The sequence below is a fragment of the Meleagris gallopavo genome, chromosome 15 (genome assembly GCF_000146605.3).
Source record: "Meleagris gallopavo isolate NT-WF06-2002-E0010 breed Aviagen turkey brand Nicholas breeding stock chromosome 15, Turkey_5.1, whole genome shotgun sequence".
NCBI classification, from domain to species: domain Eukaryota; kingdom Metazoa; phylum Chordata; class Aves; order Galliformes; family Phasianidae; genus Meleagris; species Meleagris gallopavo.
Window position 1 is genome coordinate 7,451,707 of NC_015025.2, and position 17,251 is coordinate 7,468,957.

At 43.4% G+C, this 17,251-nt stretch overlaps 1 protein-coding gene across 3 annotated transcripts in view; it reads right to left on the bottom strand.

Annotated features, from left to right (window-relative positions):
• HTR4 (5-hydroxytryptamine receptor 4) overlaps positions 1 to 17,251 on the bottom strand; it is a 101,315-nt gene that overhangs the window by 14,056 nt on the left and 70,008 nt on the right. The window contains exon 7 of one of the 3 annotated variants that reach the window (XM_010718918.3): positions 549 to 11,278. The exons of the other annotated variants lie outside the window; for them this stretch is intronic. Within the exon in view, the coding sequence (XP_010717220.1) occupies positions 11,218 to 11,278 (61 nt within the window). The 3' untranslated portion in view covers positions 549 to 11,217. Of the gene's footprint in view, positions 1 to 548; positions 11,279 to 17,251 lie in introns of those variants that run through there. 3 annotated transcript variants of the gene reach the window in all.

Below are 17,251 nucleotides of genomic sequence, written 5' to 3' on the forward strand. Positions count from 1 at the left end.
CATTGTTCCTCAGGAAGCGTGATGCTGTGTTTGCTCATCCACCTCCCTTGCCAAGAGCTATCTCACAGCTAGGTTAGATTGTCTTCAGGAGCATGCTGAGCACAGGAGGCACCTTTGATAGCTTCTTCATTTCAGTATGATTCAGAGGTTGCTAAGCCTCCACTTTCTTTTAGCTGCATCCCCAAACATCCTGTGATAATACTCTGTTATCTGGCTTCATCCTTTGTAATCTCAACAGGATTGTTCCTGGACATCTGCTAGTGAGGATGTTGTACAACTGTCACCTCCAAGCTCACAGCCCTTCTGAACTTCTGTGCGCAAGAAGGGCCTAAGGGAAAGGTTTCATCCTAGCATCATAGGGAGCAGAAAGGCATATTTTCTGGACATGTGCAAAAGGAAAAATGCTGTGCTCAGTATGAACATTTGAATGCACCATATTCAAGAGCCCATCTCCAGGTGTCCTCCAAGCCAGGAGGAAAGAACATCACTGCAAACAATTTCAGACGTTTTGGAGAGGATGAGGGGAATCCAGGAATCTGGGAAGTACATTCAGAGTTACAGAGATTTATTTTCTGGTGGATTTCATAAACAAAAGAACTCTGGGCAATCCCTTTTGAAATCCTTTTTTACACAAATTCCTTGTGGACTGTAATATAAAATTCAGAGCTGTATTGATCAATATATTGATCATGGTCATGGGGGGATGTAACCAGCACAAAGTACCTGGTGACCAGCTGGGAGAGACACACACAGGAATCACTGGGAAAGTCATAATCCTTCCCCTGCTGACATGATTGAGTTTGCAGCTTTATTGCAGAAATACAAGAAGGAGAAATTAGTCTTCAGGTGAAACTAGTCATTTATTCTGTTTGGCATAAAGTGAAATGCTGGCAGAAAATAACCCAGAAATACATTATGAATATTCAGTCTCTGGACCACTAGGTCAAGAGTCCCTCAGGAGCATGTTGTTTGCTGGGTCTGTAGCACACACATTTTCATTGGCATGAGATTCACTTGTCATAATTATATTTGCAAATGACAGAACCACCACAACAGAATGTGGTACCTAAACGTGAATGCTGTCTGTCAAGACAGATAATAAATACATTTGTCAGTTGTGTTGTGGCAATATTCATTACATGCTTTAAATATCGGACAGATTAGAATGAACTGATTTACTTCAGGTAGGACAGAGAAGTCTAAAGTCAAAGCCTGGTTACTTCTTAATGCTGATACAAGCACTCTCTGTAGCAGAAGTAGTCTAGAAAGAAGCATGTAAAAGCCCAAACACAGCAGCCAGGAAAGAACAGTGGGCAACCCACCAAGGTCAGATGCAAAGCATCCCTTTGGTCTACCTACAATTACCCTTCTATCTACATGAGAATTGCTCATAGTCTACTTAAGAGATTTCTTTGGAGTTTCTCCAGCACAAGAAATTCCAGTTTCTTATTTAAACAAAGAATACTTACAGTGTAAAGCCAAACCAGACATTATATCAGCAAAACCCCATGTGTGCTTTTCCTCAGTTTGTGCAGTTTTAGGTCCTTCAGCACGAACCGAAGACCTTATATTGGACAGGTCTGTGTTAGGGGGTGGGTTCTGCCCGTGTCCTGGCCATGTTTCACTGAAGGTAATGCTGAGCTGCCCGAGCTCTGCCCTCTGTAGCCTGTTGGTCTGCTGCTGCCCAAGGGCTCACCAAGCCATCACCCCCTGCCCATCCATGGCCTTATAGAGCACCTTCCAATTTACAGTGCAAAAGTAAACAAACAAGTTCCAACTTCTGAAGGTTGTGATATCCTCTTCCTTGTTTGCTTCTGGGCCTCTGTATTTTCCGCTTCAGAGGATGTAATGTGTTCTATAAATCCCTGCCTTAGCCTTTGCCTTAGAAAAATAAACGTTGCTCAGATTTATGTTTGTTCCCATTCTTGAGGAAAAATGAAGCAATGATATACGTAGCAAATGGAACAGAAAATTGCATCTTAGCCAGCAGGCTTCCAGTGTAACTGACTTTGGTTCAACTGCAGCAAGTGCCTGTTCATCCTCTTAAGAAATCAGCCCAGTTTTGTACATATGGTTCTCTGCGTCACCCTGAGGCTAATCCAAGGTTTAATTTGCCCAATTATCTAGCAAAATATCACTCACCTGCATTACATACTGGTACAATACACAGGATTTTCCCTTTTTATGTAAACTCATCTCAGTTTCTATAAAAATGTGAACGTGACGTAGCCTGTATAATAGAAATAATAAGAGATGCGCTGTATTTTGCAGACATTTTTCTTTATAATTTTATTAGCACTCATCCTAAATCTTTAGCTTGCATTTCTGCTGCTTCTTAGAATGGTCTGACACCACTAATTGTTTTTAAAAGTGAATTATTTATTCTAGAGCAAAGACTGATTTCACTGGAGCTGGATTTTACACACTAAGCCCTTTGCTTGTGCTTCTCATCGCACGTTGTTCATAAGTGAGAGAACCCAATTATTTACTTCTGGGTCTCTAAATTGCGGTGCTGTCTTCTATCCAGAACCGAGCTGTCTTAAAACCAATGGCTGAGACCAGAGTTATCTGGGGAGGACAGAGTCAATCCCTCAGCCATTCACAGCAGGGAAACTTAAGATTTTTGTTGGCTCCAGATGGACTGCTGGCATCTGGTATACATCCAGAAAAGCAGTTTAGTTACCAACACTGAAGTTATTTCAGCTGTCTATATTGATGCAGAGTTGTTTTCTCGCTGAGCTTTACAGCTTTGGAGTGAGTGAAAAAATCTCACAGTGATTAACAGCAGTCTGAAGGCTACAAAACTTGGTAATATATGGCTGCTCAATTTCTGTGGGAATTCCCAAATTTATCAGGATTTCTGTGTGCTCACAGCCACAAAACCACAACACTGGCACAGAGGGACATGAGCCACCTGACTCAGGAGGATGTATGGATGAAGGAAGCAGCTGTTCTCAAAAAATGAGACTGCCGTGCCTGGGAAACAAAATACGGAGAGAGTCCATCTATTCAGGTAATCTATTGTATAGGCATTAGGACTGCAGAATGAAAATATGAGAAAAAATATAGGGATGCCCAAGAAATAGCTGCAGATTTTAGCTGGGGCATGGGCATGCACTGAGCACATGGGCTGCATCATGGCTGAGGCACAGAAGATATCAAAGGCCAAATGGCGTTTCAGGACAAGGATCCCACGGTTCTTTAAATAAAAAAAAAATCTCTCACTTGATTTTTCTTTTCTTAATCTAGCCTATATTAACCGAGCTTCTTTCTTTTGGTTTACGGGAGAGCCAACATAGGATTTCTCTCTTGAGGTGAGAACTGATGACACTGATCACTTGAACTATTTGTACTCACCAGGCCAAAGAAGACCAATACCAGCCAACCATTTCCTATAGTTGGTGTGCCTGGAGCGTATTGATGCTGTTACACAGATAAACTGTGTTGCCATCAGATGAAAAGATCAGAGAAATTAATAACAGGCTAATTTAGTGGCTGTCTCAGGGAAGGCTACTAGAGGAAAACCTGTATGAATTTTGGCTGTGCTTTATCTGCCCTTCAAGCCTCCTGCTGCTAAGGTCTTACCTCCTAGCAGGAAAATAGTGAGGTATGTGTTCAGCCAAACAGTTGGGTGCACTGCAAGGGCTGAATGCAACCTTACTAAATGAGTCACTGCCATGGGAAGTTTTCAGCAAAGGGTGGGTGTGGCACTGAGGGACATGGCTTAGTGGTATGGTGGTGATGGGTTGACTGTTGGACCTGGTAATCTTAGTGTTTTTTTCCAAACTTAATGAGCCTATGATAGACAAACTTGGTCAGTGAGATTGCTATAGCAGAGCTCCTGCTGAGGCACATTCCCCATGTGTGCCTCCATGAATTCAGCAGCCACAGCTGCTTTGCCTTGCCAGCTTGGAAATGCTCAGTTTCATCTTCTCCAGCTGTAAATCATGTTGCTTAATTAATCCTCATTAAGTGTTGTGGGCATCTCTCAAGCTCAGTTAACTCTTTATTTAATTACAGTAGCGTAACATATAATGTTCTCTGTTTGAAGGGATGCTTTATGCAATGGTTTAATCCAGAAACTGAAAGAATTAATTAGTTCCTAGAATATGTCTCTAAATGGATGGCTAATTAAGCTGTGAGTTTATCACAAGTGCCTGGACTCGTCAGCCATCATAATCTATTGCTGATACTGCACAGAATCAGAAACGCACTGCATGGCTCTGTAGGTTCTTCTGAAGCAGAAATCAAGTAAATATTTAATGAAGATATCTGGCTTCCATCAGCCGAAGTCCTGGCCAACACCCAGACAAACTCACGAGCTGCTCTTGTTCCAGAAGTGTCTCCCTGAGAGCTGCCCTGCTGCGTCCCAGCTCTGGGGTCAGGGTCTGACTCCCACAGCATGGTTTCCATCTGTGCAGCTTTCTGCCATGATCATCTTCCTTTGCTGCACTGGCTGCTCCCTCAGCAGCACAACTGGAAGTGCACAGTGGGAACTGCAACGGGGTGATGAGTATTGTCTTCCTGCCCCATATAGACAGTCAAACACTCATTGCAGCACACACTGAAGAAAAGCACACAGAGCCTGACTGATCTTCTACCCAAATTTCCATGAATGTTCAGCACTGCTTCTTGAACTGAGCAGGGTGGTTTAGATGCATCAGCAGCCCTTCCACACGCAGAACACATGAGTTTTGCTGCTAGGAGACAGAGCAGTACATGATGATCTTCGGAGACTCAAAAACAAGCTTCAAGAGGGAATTACTCCCAGGCAGTGCGCAGCTTTCATTCATACTTCAGGAATCAGCTTCATCCAAATGGGGAGAAAATCCAGCTGGCCCCAAGCCCTCCCAAGCATAGATGCTGTTTTTCCGGTACATATGGCAGTACCATTCAAAGAGCTATGACAATGAGCCTGTTTATAGCTCTGAAAATGGCGCTGCCATCTGCACCACGGCCGTGGCTCTGCTCCCTGGAGGCTCAGCACAGGGCGGTCCCAGCCCTGCTCTTCCACCTGCTCCATTGTCCCACTCCTGCCTCAGAAGGTGGATTAAATGAGAGTGGAGGTGCGGTTTGGGTTGAGAAATACCTGCCACCTTGATAGTTATTATCGCCCTTTTCGGCTGGAAGCCAGTTTTTGGCTGGATATTTCCACTTGCTCATTGAGAGCAGTCTTAAAAATTGAAAGATTTGTGCTTTGGAAAATGATACTGATTCTCATTTGTGCTGCTGAGACACCTTCCAAGACAACTGCTGTGTGACTACAACCGTAACTGCCATCAGATATTATCGTCATCACCCTAAGGCCTCGTGAAAGTAGGGAGCAAGACAAAAAGAAGCCTTTCCTGCTCCTTGGCACTGATGCCCTGCCTGTGGTATGTGAGGAAGGCCCCACCTGGCCATGATACAGCCCCAGGGAGCTCATGGGTTGGAGCAGCCTCCTGGGCGCTGTCTCCATCCTCCAGGGCAGCCAGGTGGGATGTGACAGCTCCAGCCCCGCTCTGGGACACATCCCACATCACCCCTCTGCCCCAGACAGCTTCTGGCCCTCAATTTCCACACTCTCACCCTTCCAGAGCTCAGTCTTCCTTTTTGACTACAAGATTTTTTAGGCCTTGGATCTGCTTTCTTTAGTATTTCAGGAAACATATGCTGTTAAAGCTTCACGCAGAACTGTTTAAGGGACCAAAGGGTGAAACTGTGCATTTTTGTTGCTCTGTCTCTGTAGGCAACCATGAATGCTCAGCAATGGCTTAGTGAATTTGTTGGAAAATTTCTCCCTTTGACCATCTCCCTTTGATGACCCCAGAAAGTGGAGCTTCCTGCTCTAATGAGCTGGTAAAAGTTGTTGTGTTTGGGTTCTTTTGTGTGTTTGCTGTTGTTTGTTTTGGTTTTAGTTAGTTTGGTTTGAGTTGGATTGGGTTTGTTTGGGTTGGGTTGGTTTTGTTTGTTTAACAGCAGCATACATGTACCAAAATCTTTTAGAGCAGGTTCAAGGTGCCAGGATGCTCCAGCTCCCTGCTGGATTCACAAAGTGACTCCCTTGGACAAGGGGCTATGAATCTCTGGAGCACAACCAGCCTTGAAGACAGGCTGGGAGATTTTCAGTAGAAAATCCCATTTTGCAGAAGATGAATTGTTTTGTTGTTTTTGTTTGTTTGTCATGTTCCACATCAAACTTCTCTGTTTCCTCTCCCCAAGAATGTCATATTTTCAGAACGCTTCATTTCAACCTTTTCAAAGCAAGTTAAGTTTGAAATCTTATTTTAAAGTGAATAAGTGATAAACTAGATTTCAAATCAAAATTGAATGTTTCAAAATGTTAGAAATGGAAAAGAAAACAATTTGCCATTTTGCGTGTCTGCCCCCCAGCTAGGATCAGACAGATTGCCTACTTCTGCAAATTAACTGTAGGATAACCTTTAGCCTCAATGCTATCTGTTCTTGAGTGCATGTGAACTTTCTGCGTAATGAACCTCTAATTATCTTTCCCAGGCAAAGTCCTTAACAAAAGAAATGGAGCAGCCCATGATGAACAGGGAGGCACCACCAAACCACAGCACCAATAATGAATGCCATCACAGCAGTCAGTCAGGTTTCTCAGTTCATCACAATTCCATGTTTTGGAATGGTAAATTTGCTTCCGAATGAATCATTTGGTTCAGAAACTGCTCTGGCAGCATGCATGCTTTTCTTTGCAGGCCCTAACCAAAGTGGTGGGGACTTTCAAAGGCTGTGATAAATAAGGATAGGCTTTATCAATGTGAAATTGTGAAATAGGGCTCTGTGCACCTCACACCAAGGACAGCAGCAGTCTTGTGAAGGAGCCTGCCAAGCCATGGGTCAAGGCCGTGGGTGCAGAGCCAGGCAGGGATGTACAGAAGGCAATGGATTCTGCTGATTTACACATATGTGAGCTGGCTTATGACAACAGAGTTCTGCTTGCTTTGTTCTTGCTCCTTCTTGCTTCCCAAAACGGAGTTACTTTCTCTGTTGTCCTATTCTCCAGTGAGGTATTTTTGACTTTGACCAGCAAAGCATGAAAGCCCACCAGACCAGGCTGGGGAGGTTTCATAACTGTTTTGCACAGATATCACTGACTGTATAATGGAAAATCAAGACTTTCCTCTGTGACTGGCAAAGGGAAGGGAACGTGATGGTTAGAAGGAGCAAGTTTTGCATAGATGGTTCTGCACTCTGCTCTGTTTTGGCACAGATCGCAGTAAAGTTGTTCCTCACTGGTACTAATATGGCAAAAAAAAAAAGAGCAATTGTATTTCCTTTTTTCTTTTTTTCCTTTGAAAGCTGTCATTTCTCTTACTGCTTCTGCAACTTCAAACTGACACTCTGTCCTACTGCCACACTGCAGCTATGGAAGCAACACAGGAAGTGTTGGCCAGTCGCAGGTCTTGGCAGCCCCTCGACAAGCTTGGGCTGTCCCAGGCAGAGTTAATTATTTCACTGTAAGGCAGAGGGAGCAGCAGGTAGATTACCTTTCTCTTTTGCTTACTCTTTTGAGCTGAGCTTTTTGGAAAAACTGCAGCCAAGATGGAGCACAACTATCTGATGGACTTGAGAAATGTCTGCTCAGCTGTCTTGGTATAAGCATTCAAATCCCCTTAAGTCCCTGAATGCAAGTATGATAGAGTCATTTGAGTTGCAAGTGACCTTTAAAGGCCATCTAGTCCAAGTCACCTACAATGAACAGGGACACCTACAGCTCCATCAGGTGCTCACAGCACTGTCCAGTCCAACCTTGAGTGTCTCCAAGGATGAGGTATCCACCACCTCTCTGGGCAACCTATGCCAGCGTCTCACCACATTTTCTTTACATCCAATCCAAATATCTTGTACTTGGGCATGAATCCAGGGCATAGTCTTACAGGCTCTGGAATACTCTGAATTCTCCTTCTAACCCTTCAAGTTTCAGTAAGGGATAAGAGGATGATGGAAGTTATTAATGTTCGTCTTCTTTTCCATTACTGTGCTCAGCTATCCCTTCCTGTTCAGCATGGGAGCTTCTCTCTGGATCTGAAGAATATTTCATGGCAGTCTCACTTTAAATTAGCACCTCACATGATTTCTACTAATTGCTTTCCAAAGACATTTTCCCTTGTTCCTGAGGGATTTCTTTTTTCTTTTGACCTTTGAGGGGATGATGCCAGTTCCCCACCAGAGGCTTGGAATTCTGCAGCACAGAAATTCAGAAGCAAGTTGGGTACCAATGCAGGGAGCAGATTGCAGTCTGATCCTGTGTGTACTGCAGCCTACTCAGGAGACCTGGGTGTGGGAAACAGCAGATGGTGGAACCTGAAACTGCTTCCTCCACTTCGAACTCTGCACTCTTAAAGCAACTGTTGGAATCTGCTGTCTTTCTCCAATATGTGAGTGTCCTAATAGGGAATAAATAAAATCTTTGAAGGGGCAAAGGAGGGAAATTCATTGTCTGCCACAAATGTCTTGAGATAACTGTGGGTTTTTTGGTACTGGGAGGTGAAGTCTCCCCAGTGTCTGTGGCTTCGCCAGCTCAATGCAGAGAAAACAAGCTGACAGCAATCAGTAACACAGAGGCGTTGTGGCTGTGTGACATTGAGGGGCCACACAGTGTGTGACTCCTGATGGAGGAGGCTGGTCACATACCAGCTTTTGTGACTTGCCATCCCAGTTTCAAGATAAGGAGGTCCTCATGACCTCCAGGGTTTTCTTGGTCCTGAAATGAGTTCTTCTCCTTTTCCTACCTCTGTTTCCAGCAGAAAGCCAATTTCACAGTACCTCCTGATTAATTTTCAGCTAATTGGAGCTATGTTTTGAAGTACTTGGCCCCAGGGCCATTCCTCTGTGAAGGGAATCCAAATGGAAGCACACACCTCATCTGATGAAAGAGGATACTTACCAGCAGCCAGAAGGTATGACTGACTTAAAGGCACTGGTGTCATTAGTCTTTCATAGCTGTTTGAGAAACTCTCATAGCTATATCTAAGCTCTTGGAATTGTTAAATATCCCATGTTTTATGTATGGTTGGGGCTTGCTCTAGCAAAGGGTCATAAAGAGCTGTTCTGTTCTCAGTGTGCTATGTGATATATGGTGCTGTGCAATGCCAACGTGAAATTAATACCAGCTCATTACTGCCCTCTGTCTTGACATGTTTTATGTGGTACTTATGGTGGGATCCTCCTGCGACACAGTGAGAACCAGCATCTAAATGCAGCGCTGCTGCTCCACAGCACTCTGCAGCTGGAACCCTCAGTGTCCTGGAGAAACATCCCCATGTGCCCGGAGTATCTGCTTCTACACCACAAATCTTAGAGAGCATGGTCATGGCTAGATGGGAACTGATCTACTGCAGAACAGCAGGAGGAGCTTGGAGACAGAGGAACAGACACTTAGTGCAGAGAGGAGAGAAGACACAGAGGTAGTAAAGGGAGAAAGGGGGAAAAAAAAAAAACAGATAATAGGGAAATGCTCTCTACCTAGCCTGGCATTAAAACACCAAGAAATTACCTTTAATAGTGTCAGAGCTAAAGCTATGTTCCCAGATCTTCTAATGAAAGGGAAACCTGTCTTTATGGTAGCAGTTTCTGACTTATAACTGTATGAAACATCAGGTGAGTTCATTTTCTTCCATATTCCTCACTGGGAATCCTTCAGCATTTTCAGCTCCTTGAGAATACCCTCTTTGATCTACTTTTAGCTGTGCTCAGCTGAGCACACATTCTGACAGCTCCCTAGCAGTGCTCTAGGGAGAGGTTTGGTTGCAATGTAATGTCTTCTGCTGATTTCAGGAACAGCACCGGCACATTTCATTTGATGGTCTTCTTTTGTGGAAGCCACCCGTACCTCATTATAAGAAGCCTAGAGGGTAGTATTTGAGTCCTTTAATTTCCAGCCACAATAACTCACATGTTCACCATAGGAAGTTAGATCTATGGAGGAATGTGGATTTGCCGTGGATTCCTGGCTGGTGATCCTCGAGCCAGCTGACAGCTTTAGTATGCTGGAAATGTTGGTCTGTGTTCTAAGTACAGACGGGGGAGTAATTGTCGAGCTCCTTGATTTTTGTCACACTGCAGTGCAGGAATATGGTAGTTACTATTTAATTTTTAGTGAAGTTATAACTACACCTGGCCATTAGCCAACACCCAGTACTAACTTTGAAAATATACTGCTGTTGGCTGTGAACAAGGTACTACTGGTTTCTCACTGGTTCTCTGAAGTAGCAGAGAATTATCAGTGCCTCTTCAAGCACTTAGTTACTGTAATTCCCATTCCTAGTCTTCCATTTTTCCCCTGACTTTCTGACGAAAGCTTGATAAAGCACAAAGGGAGAACACTTTCCACATATCAACAACAGCAGTTCTGATGCAGAAAGTTGAGAGTTTCTTAGACCTTCTCATAAATAGAAATTGTATTCAATTTGATTGATTTTTTTGTAGCTTTCCCCACTGGACATATGCTCAGAGATTTACAGGTAGACCTTGGTCACTGATGTAGACTTGGAAGCCACTGTTCTTTTGACTTGGCCTGACCTAGGTATGAAAGCATCTATCATCTGCCTACAACACAAGGTCTTGCTAAAAATTCCAACCAAGTTTTTTTATTACTGTTTAGATGGAGTATTTGGGATTTCTTGATGGCTTTTTGGAGGTAGGAGGTAGAAGGAGGAAGAAGGAAGGAGATCTAATCTTTTTTCATAAGATATAAATAGAAAGAAAAACCACAAAGCAGCTGATAATTTTCTCTAGTGCCTATAGTTAATGTTAGAAATGCATGCCTTATTTTCAGTACAAATATTCTAGTTTCAACTTGCAGTCACAGGATCCACTTTTCACTGCACATTACACAGAAGAATGTTATTTGTAAGCTATGATTAAAGACCAGCTTCTAGTAAGATCATTCTTTAATTTCTCACTTAAGCTCACTTAAGCTTAAGGTAAGCTTTCAAATATTTCATTACGTTGTGTGCTTTGCTTTCCTTGAATTTTCTGATTTGTTTTTTCACATTCCTGTTCTGGGCACATCAGAACTCAATACAGCATATACAGAGGTCACTTCATTATTTCTCCTTGATATTCTTCTAGTTTCTTCATCCGTGGACATGAGTTGAACCTTCTGTCCTCCTGACCCAGGGGTGTGTTTTGCTGCCAGACCACGTCCAGCTGCCCATCCGTGGCTGCACACAGCCTTATCTGCTACAGAGCTGTCCCTCCCCTGGTAGATCATCCTCTGACACAATTCATCAGGAGCAGGGTAGGGTACCCTGATCCTCCAGCACCCATCCTAAAAGGAGTTCAGGGAAATTGAGGGGAGCAAGTACTGGAAATGCAGCAGCAGTTGAATGAATGAACCTGCACACCCCTTCCTGGCTGTGGAGGGGACAAATAATGCCACAAGTTCATGGCATTATAGAGACAAACGCTTACAAGAACCTGAGCAGAAAAGAAGGGGAAGGTATTTTTTGTTTTTGTTTTCATATACTTATTTAAAAATGTAAGCATCAGCTATAGCCTTTGCTTCTCTGGGAAGTGCAGATCTAGGCCTCATTCTGTAACAGTTATCAAAACCAAAACCTGTTCAATAAAGCTGTACGTTCAGGAACAGGAGTGTGTGGTAGAAACTCTATTTGCCAAGCAGAAAAGGATAGAGCAAGTCAGGAAATACATGTTATTTTGTAGATTCAAGGAAGGTTTCATAGGCTGTGGAAGGCTTGGAGCCATGCACTTGACAGCTCTCTTGAATGACAAGGAAAAGAATTAGAAAAGGATCAACTGTGAGAAGGAAAAGACTTGCACGAGCAGTCTGCCTGGCTTATTTTTTGCATTTACTTCTTTTCTTTTAACACCTTTAATAACAGCCTTTTCCTTTGAGCCCAACAATATGCTTAAACTTCTGCATCTGTTCATCAAGTATTTTGAGAGCATCATACCACCTTCTTACATTCAGTTACATGATGTTGAGATCAGGATTTTATTCTCCTCCTGCTGACTTAAAATAGAGGTTGGAGATTCATGATCCTTGAGGTCCCTTCCAACCCTTTCCATTCTGTGATTCTGGAGGGAAGGCTTCGCAGTACAGCTGCGTGATGCACTCGATCACAGAGGTGGGGCATCCACACAGCCCTGCTTTGGACATTTTGGTACTTGGCTTCCCCTGCGGAGGAACTTGTCTTTCTCTGCTGTTTTCCCATGGCAAAAGGAGCCCAACTTAAATGCCCACTCCTTTCTTGTATCCCATGTTCTTTGCTCCCTCATGGACTGTCCCAGCTGAGTAGGTCTATGAGGGATGTTGAGGGTGCATCTCCTGCTGGACAGAACTGAACAAATGTTCCCATCTTCTGTTCTGACAGCACTGTGTTTTCAGTGATGTGAAGCTGAGCTCTTTGAAGATCTCTTTGGTAAAACTTCTTGATGTGCCATTCATAGCTGCTTTGTTGCCTACAAAGTAGTCGTTTAGTGCTCTTCTTGTCTCAATGTTGTATCAAAGTGTTATAAAGTGCTTTCATTGCTAATAAATAGCAACTGTGGTGCAATAAAATCAAAAAAAAAGCACCACAGGGCATGAATCTCACTGAATAAATTATATCTGCCTTTAATACTTTAACATAAACAGTTTCTGTTTCTGCACACTACCAGTCAGCTTAGAGACCAATCAATGGTAAGATTATTCACACATATTACTAGTGTAAGTCACTACCAGTTTCTTGATTTTTCATTAAATCTCTGGTACAAATAATCACATCTGGCTGTACTCCATTTCTAGTAGCAACGTGATATCCTTCCATTCCTTCCAAAGTGATAAACACATACGGTGTTTGCTTTGCTTCCTTGTTCAAAAAGAGTATATTCCTGTTATCTGTGCACTTGAGCAGCTGTTGTGTGTCTTTCCAGAGGTGGAAAAAATGCTGCTAAGTCCCAAACCCTTGGGACAGTTCAAGGCCAAGGGGATTTTTGTCCTTTGCTGACATTTTGAGAGAGGTGAGGTTTACAGAATACCATAATACTTCGATGAGGACGTCCCATCACATGGTGTGACATCACATCTAGGCAAAGCACAAAAATGCCTCCTGCCAGGCCCAGCAGCAGCCCCCAGCACCACCTGGGGAAGGGATGAGCTTTGCACATACCAAAGCTGCACCACGCACACCTGGAGCTGTACAGCTACTGCTGCTCACCCACTATCTCTGGTCTATAAGAATTCAAGTTTGCAGAAGACGACAGTAATTATTGGAGAAGTTCCTTCCAGCTGCTCCAGGATTACAGCCTGTCTTGCCTCCTTCTGCCATCTCACAGTGCAATTAATTACCCTGGTCATGGGATGTGCTAGTAATGTTCTGTGTGTTTCAGTGATTTCTTCAGAAGTTCACAGCGTTTGATTTTGAAAGAAGAATAAAGGTTAAACCCAAATATGAATTGAACAAATGGGATAGTTAGCTTTCTTTGTACTAGCTACTTATGTAGACTTGCAGTAGTAGATGCCAAGAATTTAAACTACAAGAATGACATACATTTTTGATAAATGAGTTAACGGAGGAGAAAAAAAGAAAGAAAAAAAAAAGAGACTTAAATGGAGGAAAGAACTTAAAAAGCACCTAGCAATGAAATCACTAATATTCTTGGAACTGTGATGTGTTTCAGCCAAGGGATGGATGCCCTTCGGATTACACTTCCCGCAAAATGCAAAGGCTTGTAGTGAAATTTGACATCAGATTCTAGGATTTCAGAAGGCTTGACATTCATGGAAGAAAATTTATCCAGGTTTATCCCTGCAGTGTAAGAACAAAGCCTCAGATATTGAAGAGCTCATACATTGCAAAGGAGAGGACTACAGCTCACCAGTAAGAGAAAGGCAATGTGTAGTTTAATGAGCTTTTTAGGCAAGAAAAATGTCAGTTAATCAGGATTAAATGGACTAAATGAAGACATAGGTTCAAAGGGAGAATCACTCTTCAAAGAAAGCTCTTTAGAAAAATTCCCCATTAATAGTATACTGAACAATGGAGGCATCATAAGCCAGGCATAAATCACATTAATAAAGATGCTGTCATAAAGCACAGCAAAACAGGAAGAACAAAGATGAGTTATAAAACCACATTCTAAATGTAGCTACCTGAATTTTAAAAATCTTATGGATGATAATGGATGATAGTGATGCCAAGGTAGCCTGCATTCGCCAAAGAGCAAAGTAATTCAGAAGGAAGGACTGGAAATCATCAGCTAATGCAGCATTAGACTTACTGAGCTGTGTGTAATATTGGTGTTTGCAAGACTCTGTACACTCCCAAAAGCATACAGAAAAAAAAATTACTGTGTTTTTATTGATGACTAAAACAAAACAAAGGCACGTCTGCATCAATTTACATGTCAGGTCATCTATTCAAGATGCAAATGCACACTGAACAGCAGATGTTAGCAGCTAGAATAATCTCTGCCATGCCTAATAAATAAAAACAAAAGACCTGAAATGGCCAATGTACTGTTCTGAAACTGCAGTTAAGGATGGAAAGATGCTCACAGCTGGCTAAGAGCTGAAATCACAGGTGGGTGAGCACGGCAGACAAGCTCACAGCAGGTGGAACTGCTGCCTGTACCTGGTAAGCACTGGGACCAGACAGGCTGGGTCTGGTGACTGCCCTGCAATCAGAAATGTAGGCAGCAGCTAATGCTCATAAATGATGCAAAATGGCAACAAGCAGTCAAATCGCAGCAAGTGTGGTGAGAGTCACTGGGATACCAGATTGGTGGCTAAAATGTCTGTGAGCAGTAGGGCTTGTCCCTGTCCCAGGTGTACGAAGTGGCACAAGTGGCATTAGCTGCAGTGGGCAAATCTAGATGGGTTGGCAATCTGGGAGACCTATGCTTTGCTGGAGACTTTGTGCTATAAGTACATCCTTTTGCTAAGGCTGCCTTCTGCCAAAATTTACAAACCAAAGATAATGGTCAGAAAAATTGGAAAAGCTCACCAAGGTTCACAGCCAAAAGTGAAAACAAATCTCAAAACCAAGATGTTAAACAGCAGTGCCATTCAGAGAAAGCAAAGTATGTTTTACAAGTGATAAGGAGATGTGCTTATAACACTCTCCGTGTCCATAAGATCTCTGCTCTCTGGTTACTGTTCACTGTGCCAATGTTTATCCTTTGCTGGGAGGGGATAGGGGAGCCTGAGGGATGGATCCTGAAATATTCCCCATGTGCATCCTTATGGCATTCAGGTAAATGAACAGCCTTTTCAAAAAGCTTGGAAAGCTTTCTGTATACTGATCAGAAAGGAAGAGGGTTATTTAAAATTGAAGAAAAAAAAATTAAATAAGTTAACCTAATATTAAAATGCTCTTAAGCAATTAGCCCTGCATTTTAGAGATAACTGCTGCTACAATGAATAATAGAATCTAATAATAATTACTTGGATTTATATAGCATTTCTAACCCTATGGCATGCAGAGCTCTCTGTCTAAGAACATCTTGGCTGACAAAATGTGAAGAGGTGGGAAACAGTTGGTCCACAGCATTCAGCAGAGTTGTGCAGAGGTCTCAGCTGGGAGATACACAGAAGGGAAGTAGGTGGACAGTGAATTGCTATCCAAAGGAGGATTTGTTCAGGTACCAAAATTAGTTGTACACCCTCCTTGAGCTCCTCTTGTGGTCGATGGGCCCAGTGCAACAGGCAGCAGGCTGCTCACTGCAACATGCAGAGCCCTGCACACAGCTCTGTCCATCTCATCGCACCCTCCCAGCACCCACTGCTCTCTCGGAAAAGTTATGTTCCCAACACAGGATGCAGTGCTGTTGGGGTCAGCAAAATGTCATTGCATGAGTGAGAATTCATTTCTCAGCAGCATCGTTCTGCTTTAGGTGTATAAACCTGAATAGATCCCTAGCATCGTGCTGCTGATTCAGGAAGCAGGGCTGGGATTAAATTAGGCAGTCCTATAATTGTACTTCCTGTCTGCAAGGACTGAGCTGAAATCAGATTAGAGCTTCTCCAAACAGATCTTGCTCGGTTTCTTCAATGAGACCTCCAAACCAATTTAAACAACCATTCACATAGCCTCATGCAGAAAGGAACTGCTTGCTTTACTCCCAGGAGACCAGTAAGGATGGAAGATGTGGAAATCCAGCCCATCTTTATAAAGTGTGTCCACCAGGCAGACAGTCCCACATCCCTCCTGCCATGCACTCCCATGCTGATTCCTTGTGTTGTCTTGCAGTAGAGAGGAAAGGAAACTTGGAAGAAAGCTGCGGAGGCCGGAGCAGAGAGATGTGGCTGGGATGAGGCCCTGGGGACAGCCCCCACATCACATCCCCTGGGAAATGGCATTCCTGCTCCAGGCCAATAGCCAGAACTGGGGATGCACTGTCTGTTACACAAGCTGGCTTTGCAAAGCAGAGAGAAATAAGAAACAGTCATGCATGAGAAAGGCCAGAGAGGTTTAATTGGAAAAGACAACACGTAATGTAAGTTACTTAAAGTTTCCATTTGAATAAGAGAGACAGTGAAGTGAAACCCAGCAGTAATTGCACAGAGAGGAGACGTTGACCTGCAGCATTTCTGGCCATCCCCATGGCTTCTTTCCCCTGCTGGCTTTTCATGCTGCTTTTCACCCTTCCCTCCAGCACCGTCCTCCGACAGCACTGCAGGGGCTGCTCACAGCCGGGTTGCTGCAAACTTCCAAATTAAACCAAATTACTTTCCATTTTCATAGGTGATAAACAGAATAAGCAATGCTTTACGGAGCAGTGGGGCTGAGCCATGGAAGTTCTGCTGGTAATGGGCAGAAAGAACGAGCAGGTCATGAGCAGCCCAGCTCCCCAAGCAGCCCAGGGAGCAGCTATTTTCACGGCTTTCTGCAGAAAGGGCTCTCCCAGGGACCCCCATGTTCTGTGTGGGTCACACCATCACTGCGTGCTGCTGAGCCAGGAGTCAGCTGCTCCTCGGAAGGGCACAGATCAGGGCAACAAATTACAGAAGTAAATCTCACACCAAAAAGTAAGCAGTAATGGGGATTCTACCCCACCAGGATACAAGAATAGGCTTACCCAAAGCACAAGCCATGCAATTAAAAATTGACAAAAATTAGTTGATCATTCAGTCACTTCCAAGCTCAAGGTGTCCTTCAACCCCTCAGTCTCCCTACCAGCAACAAACCAACGCAGAACAGAACTTCTGATCCTGAGTCTTGTATTAGGCCAAATAACAAAAGGGGTTTTATCATAGCTCTAATCTTTTTCCAATATACAGACATATTGAAAGAGATTA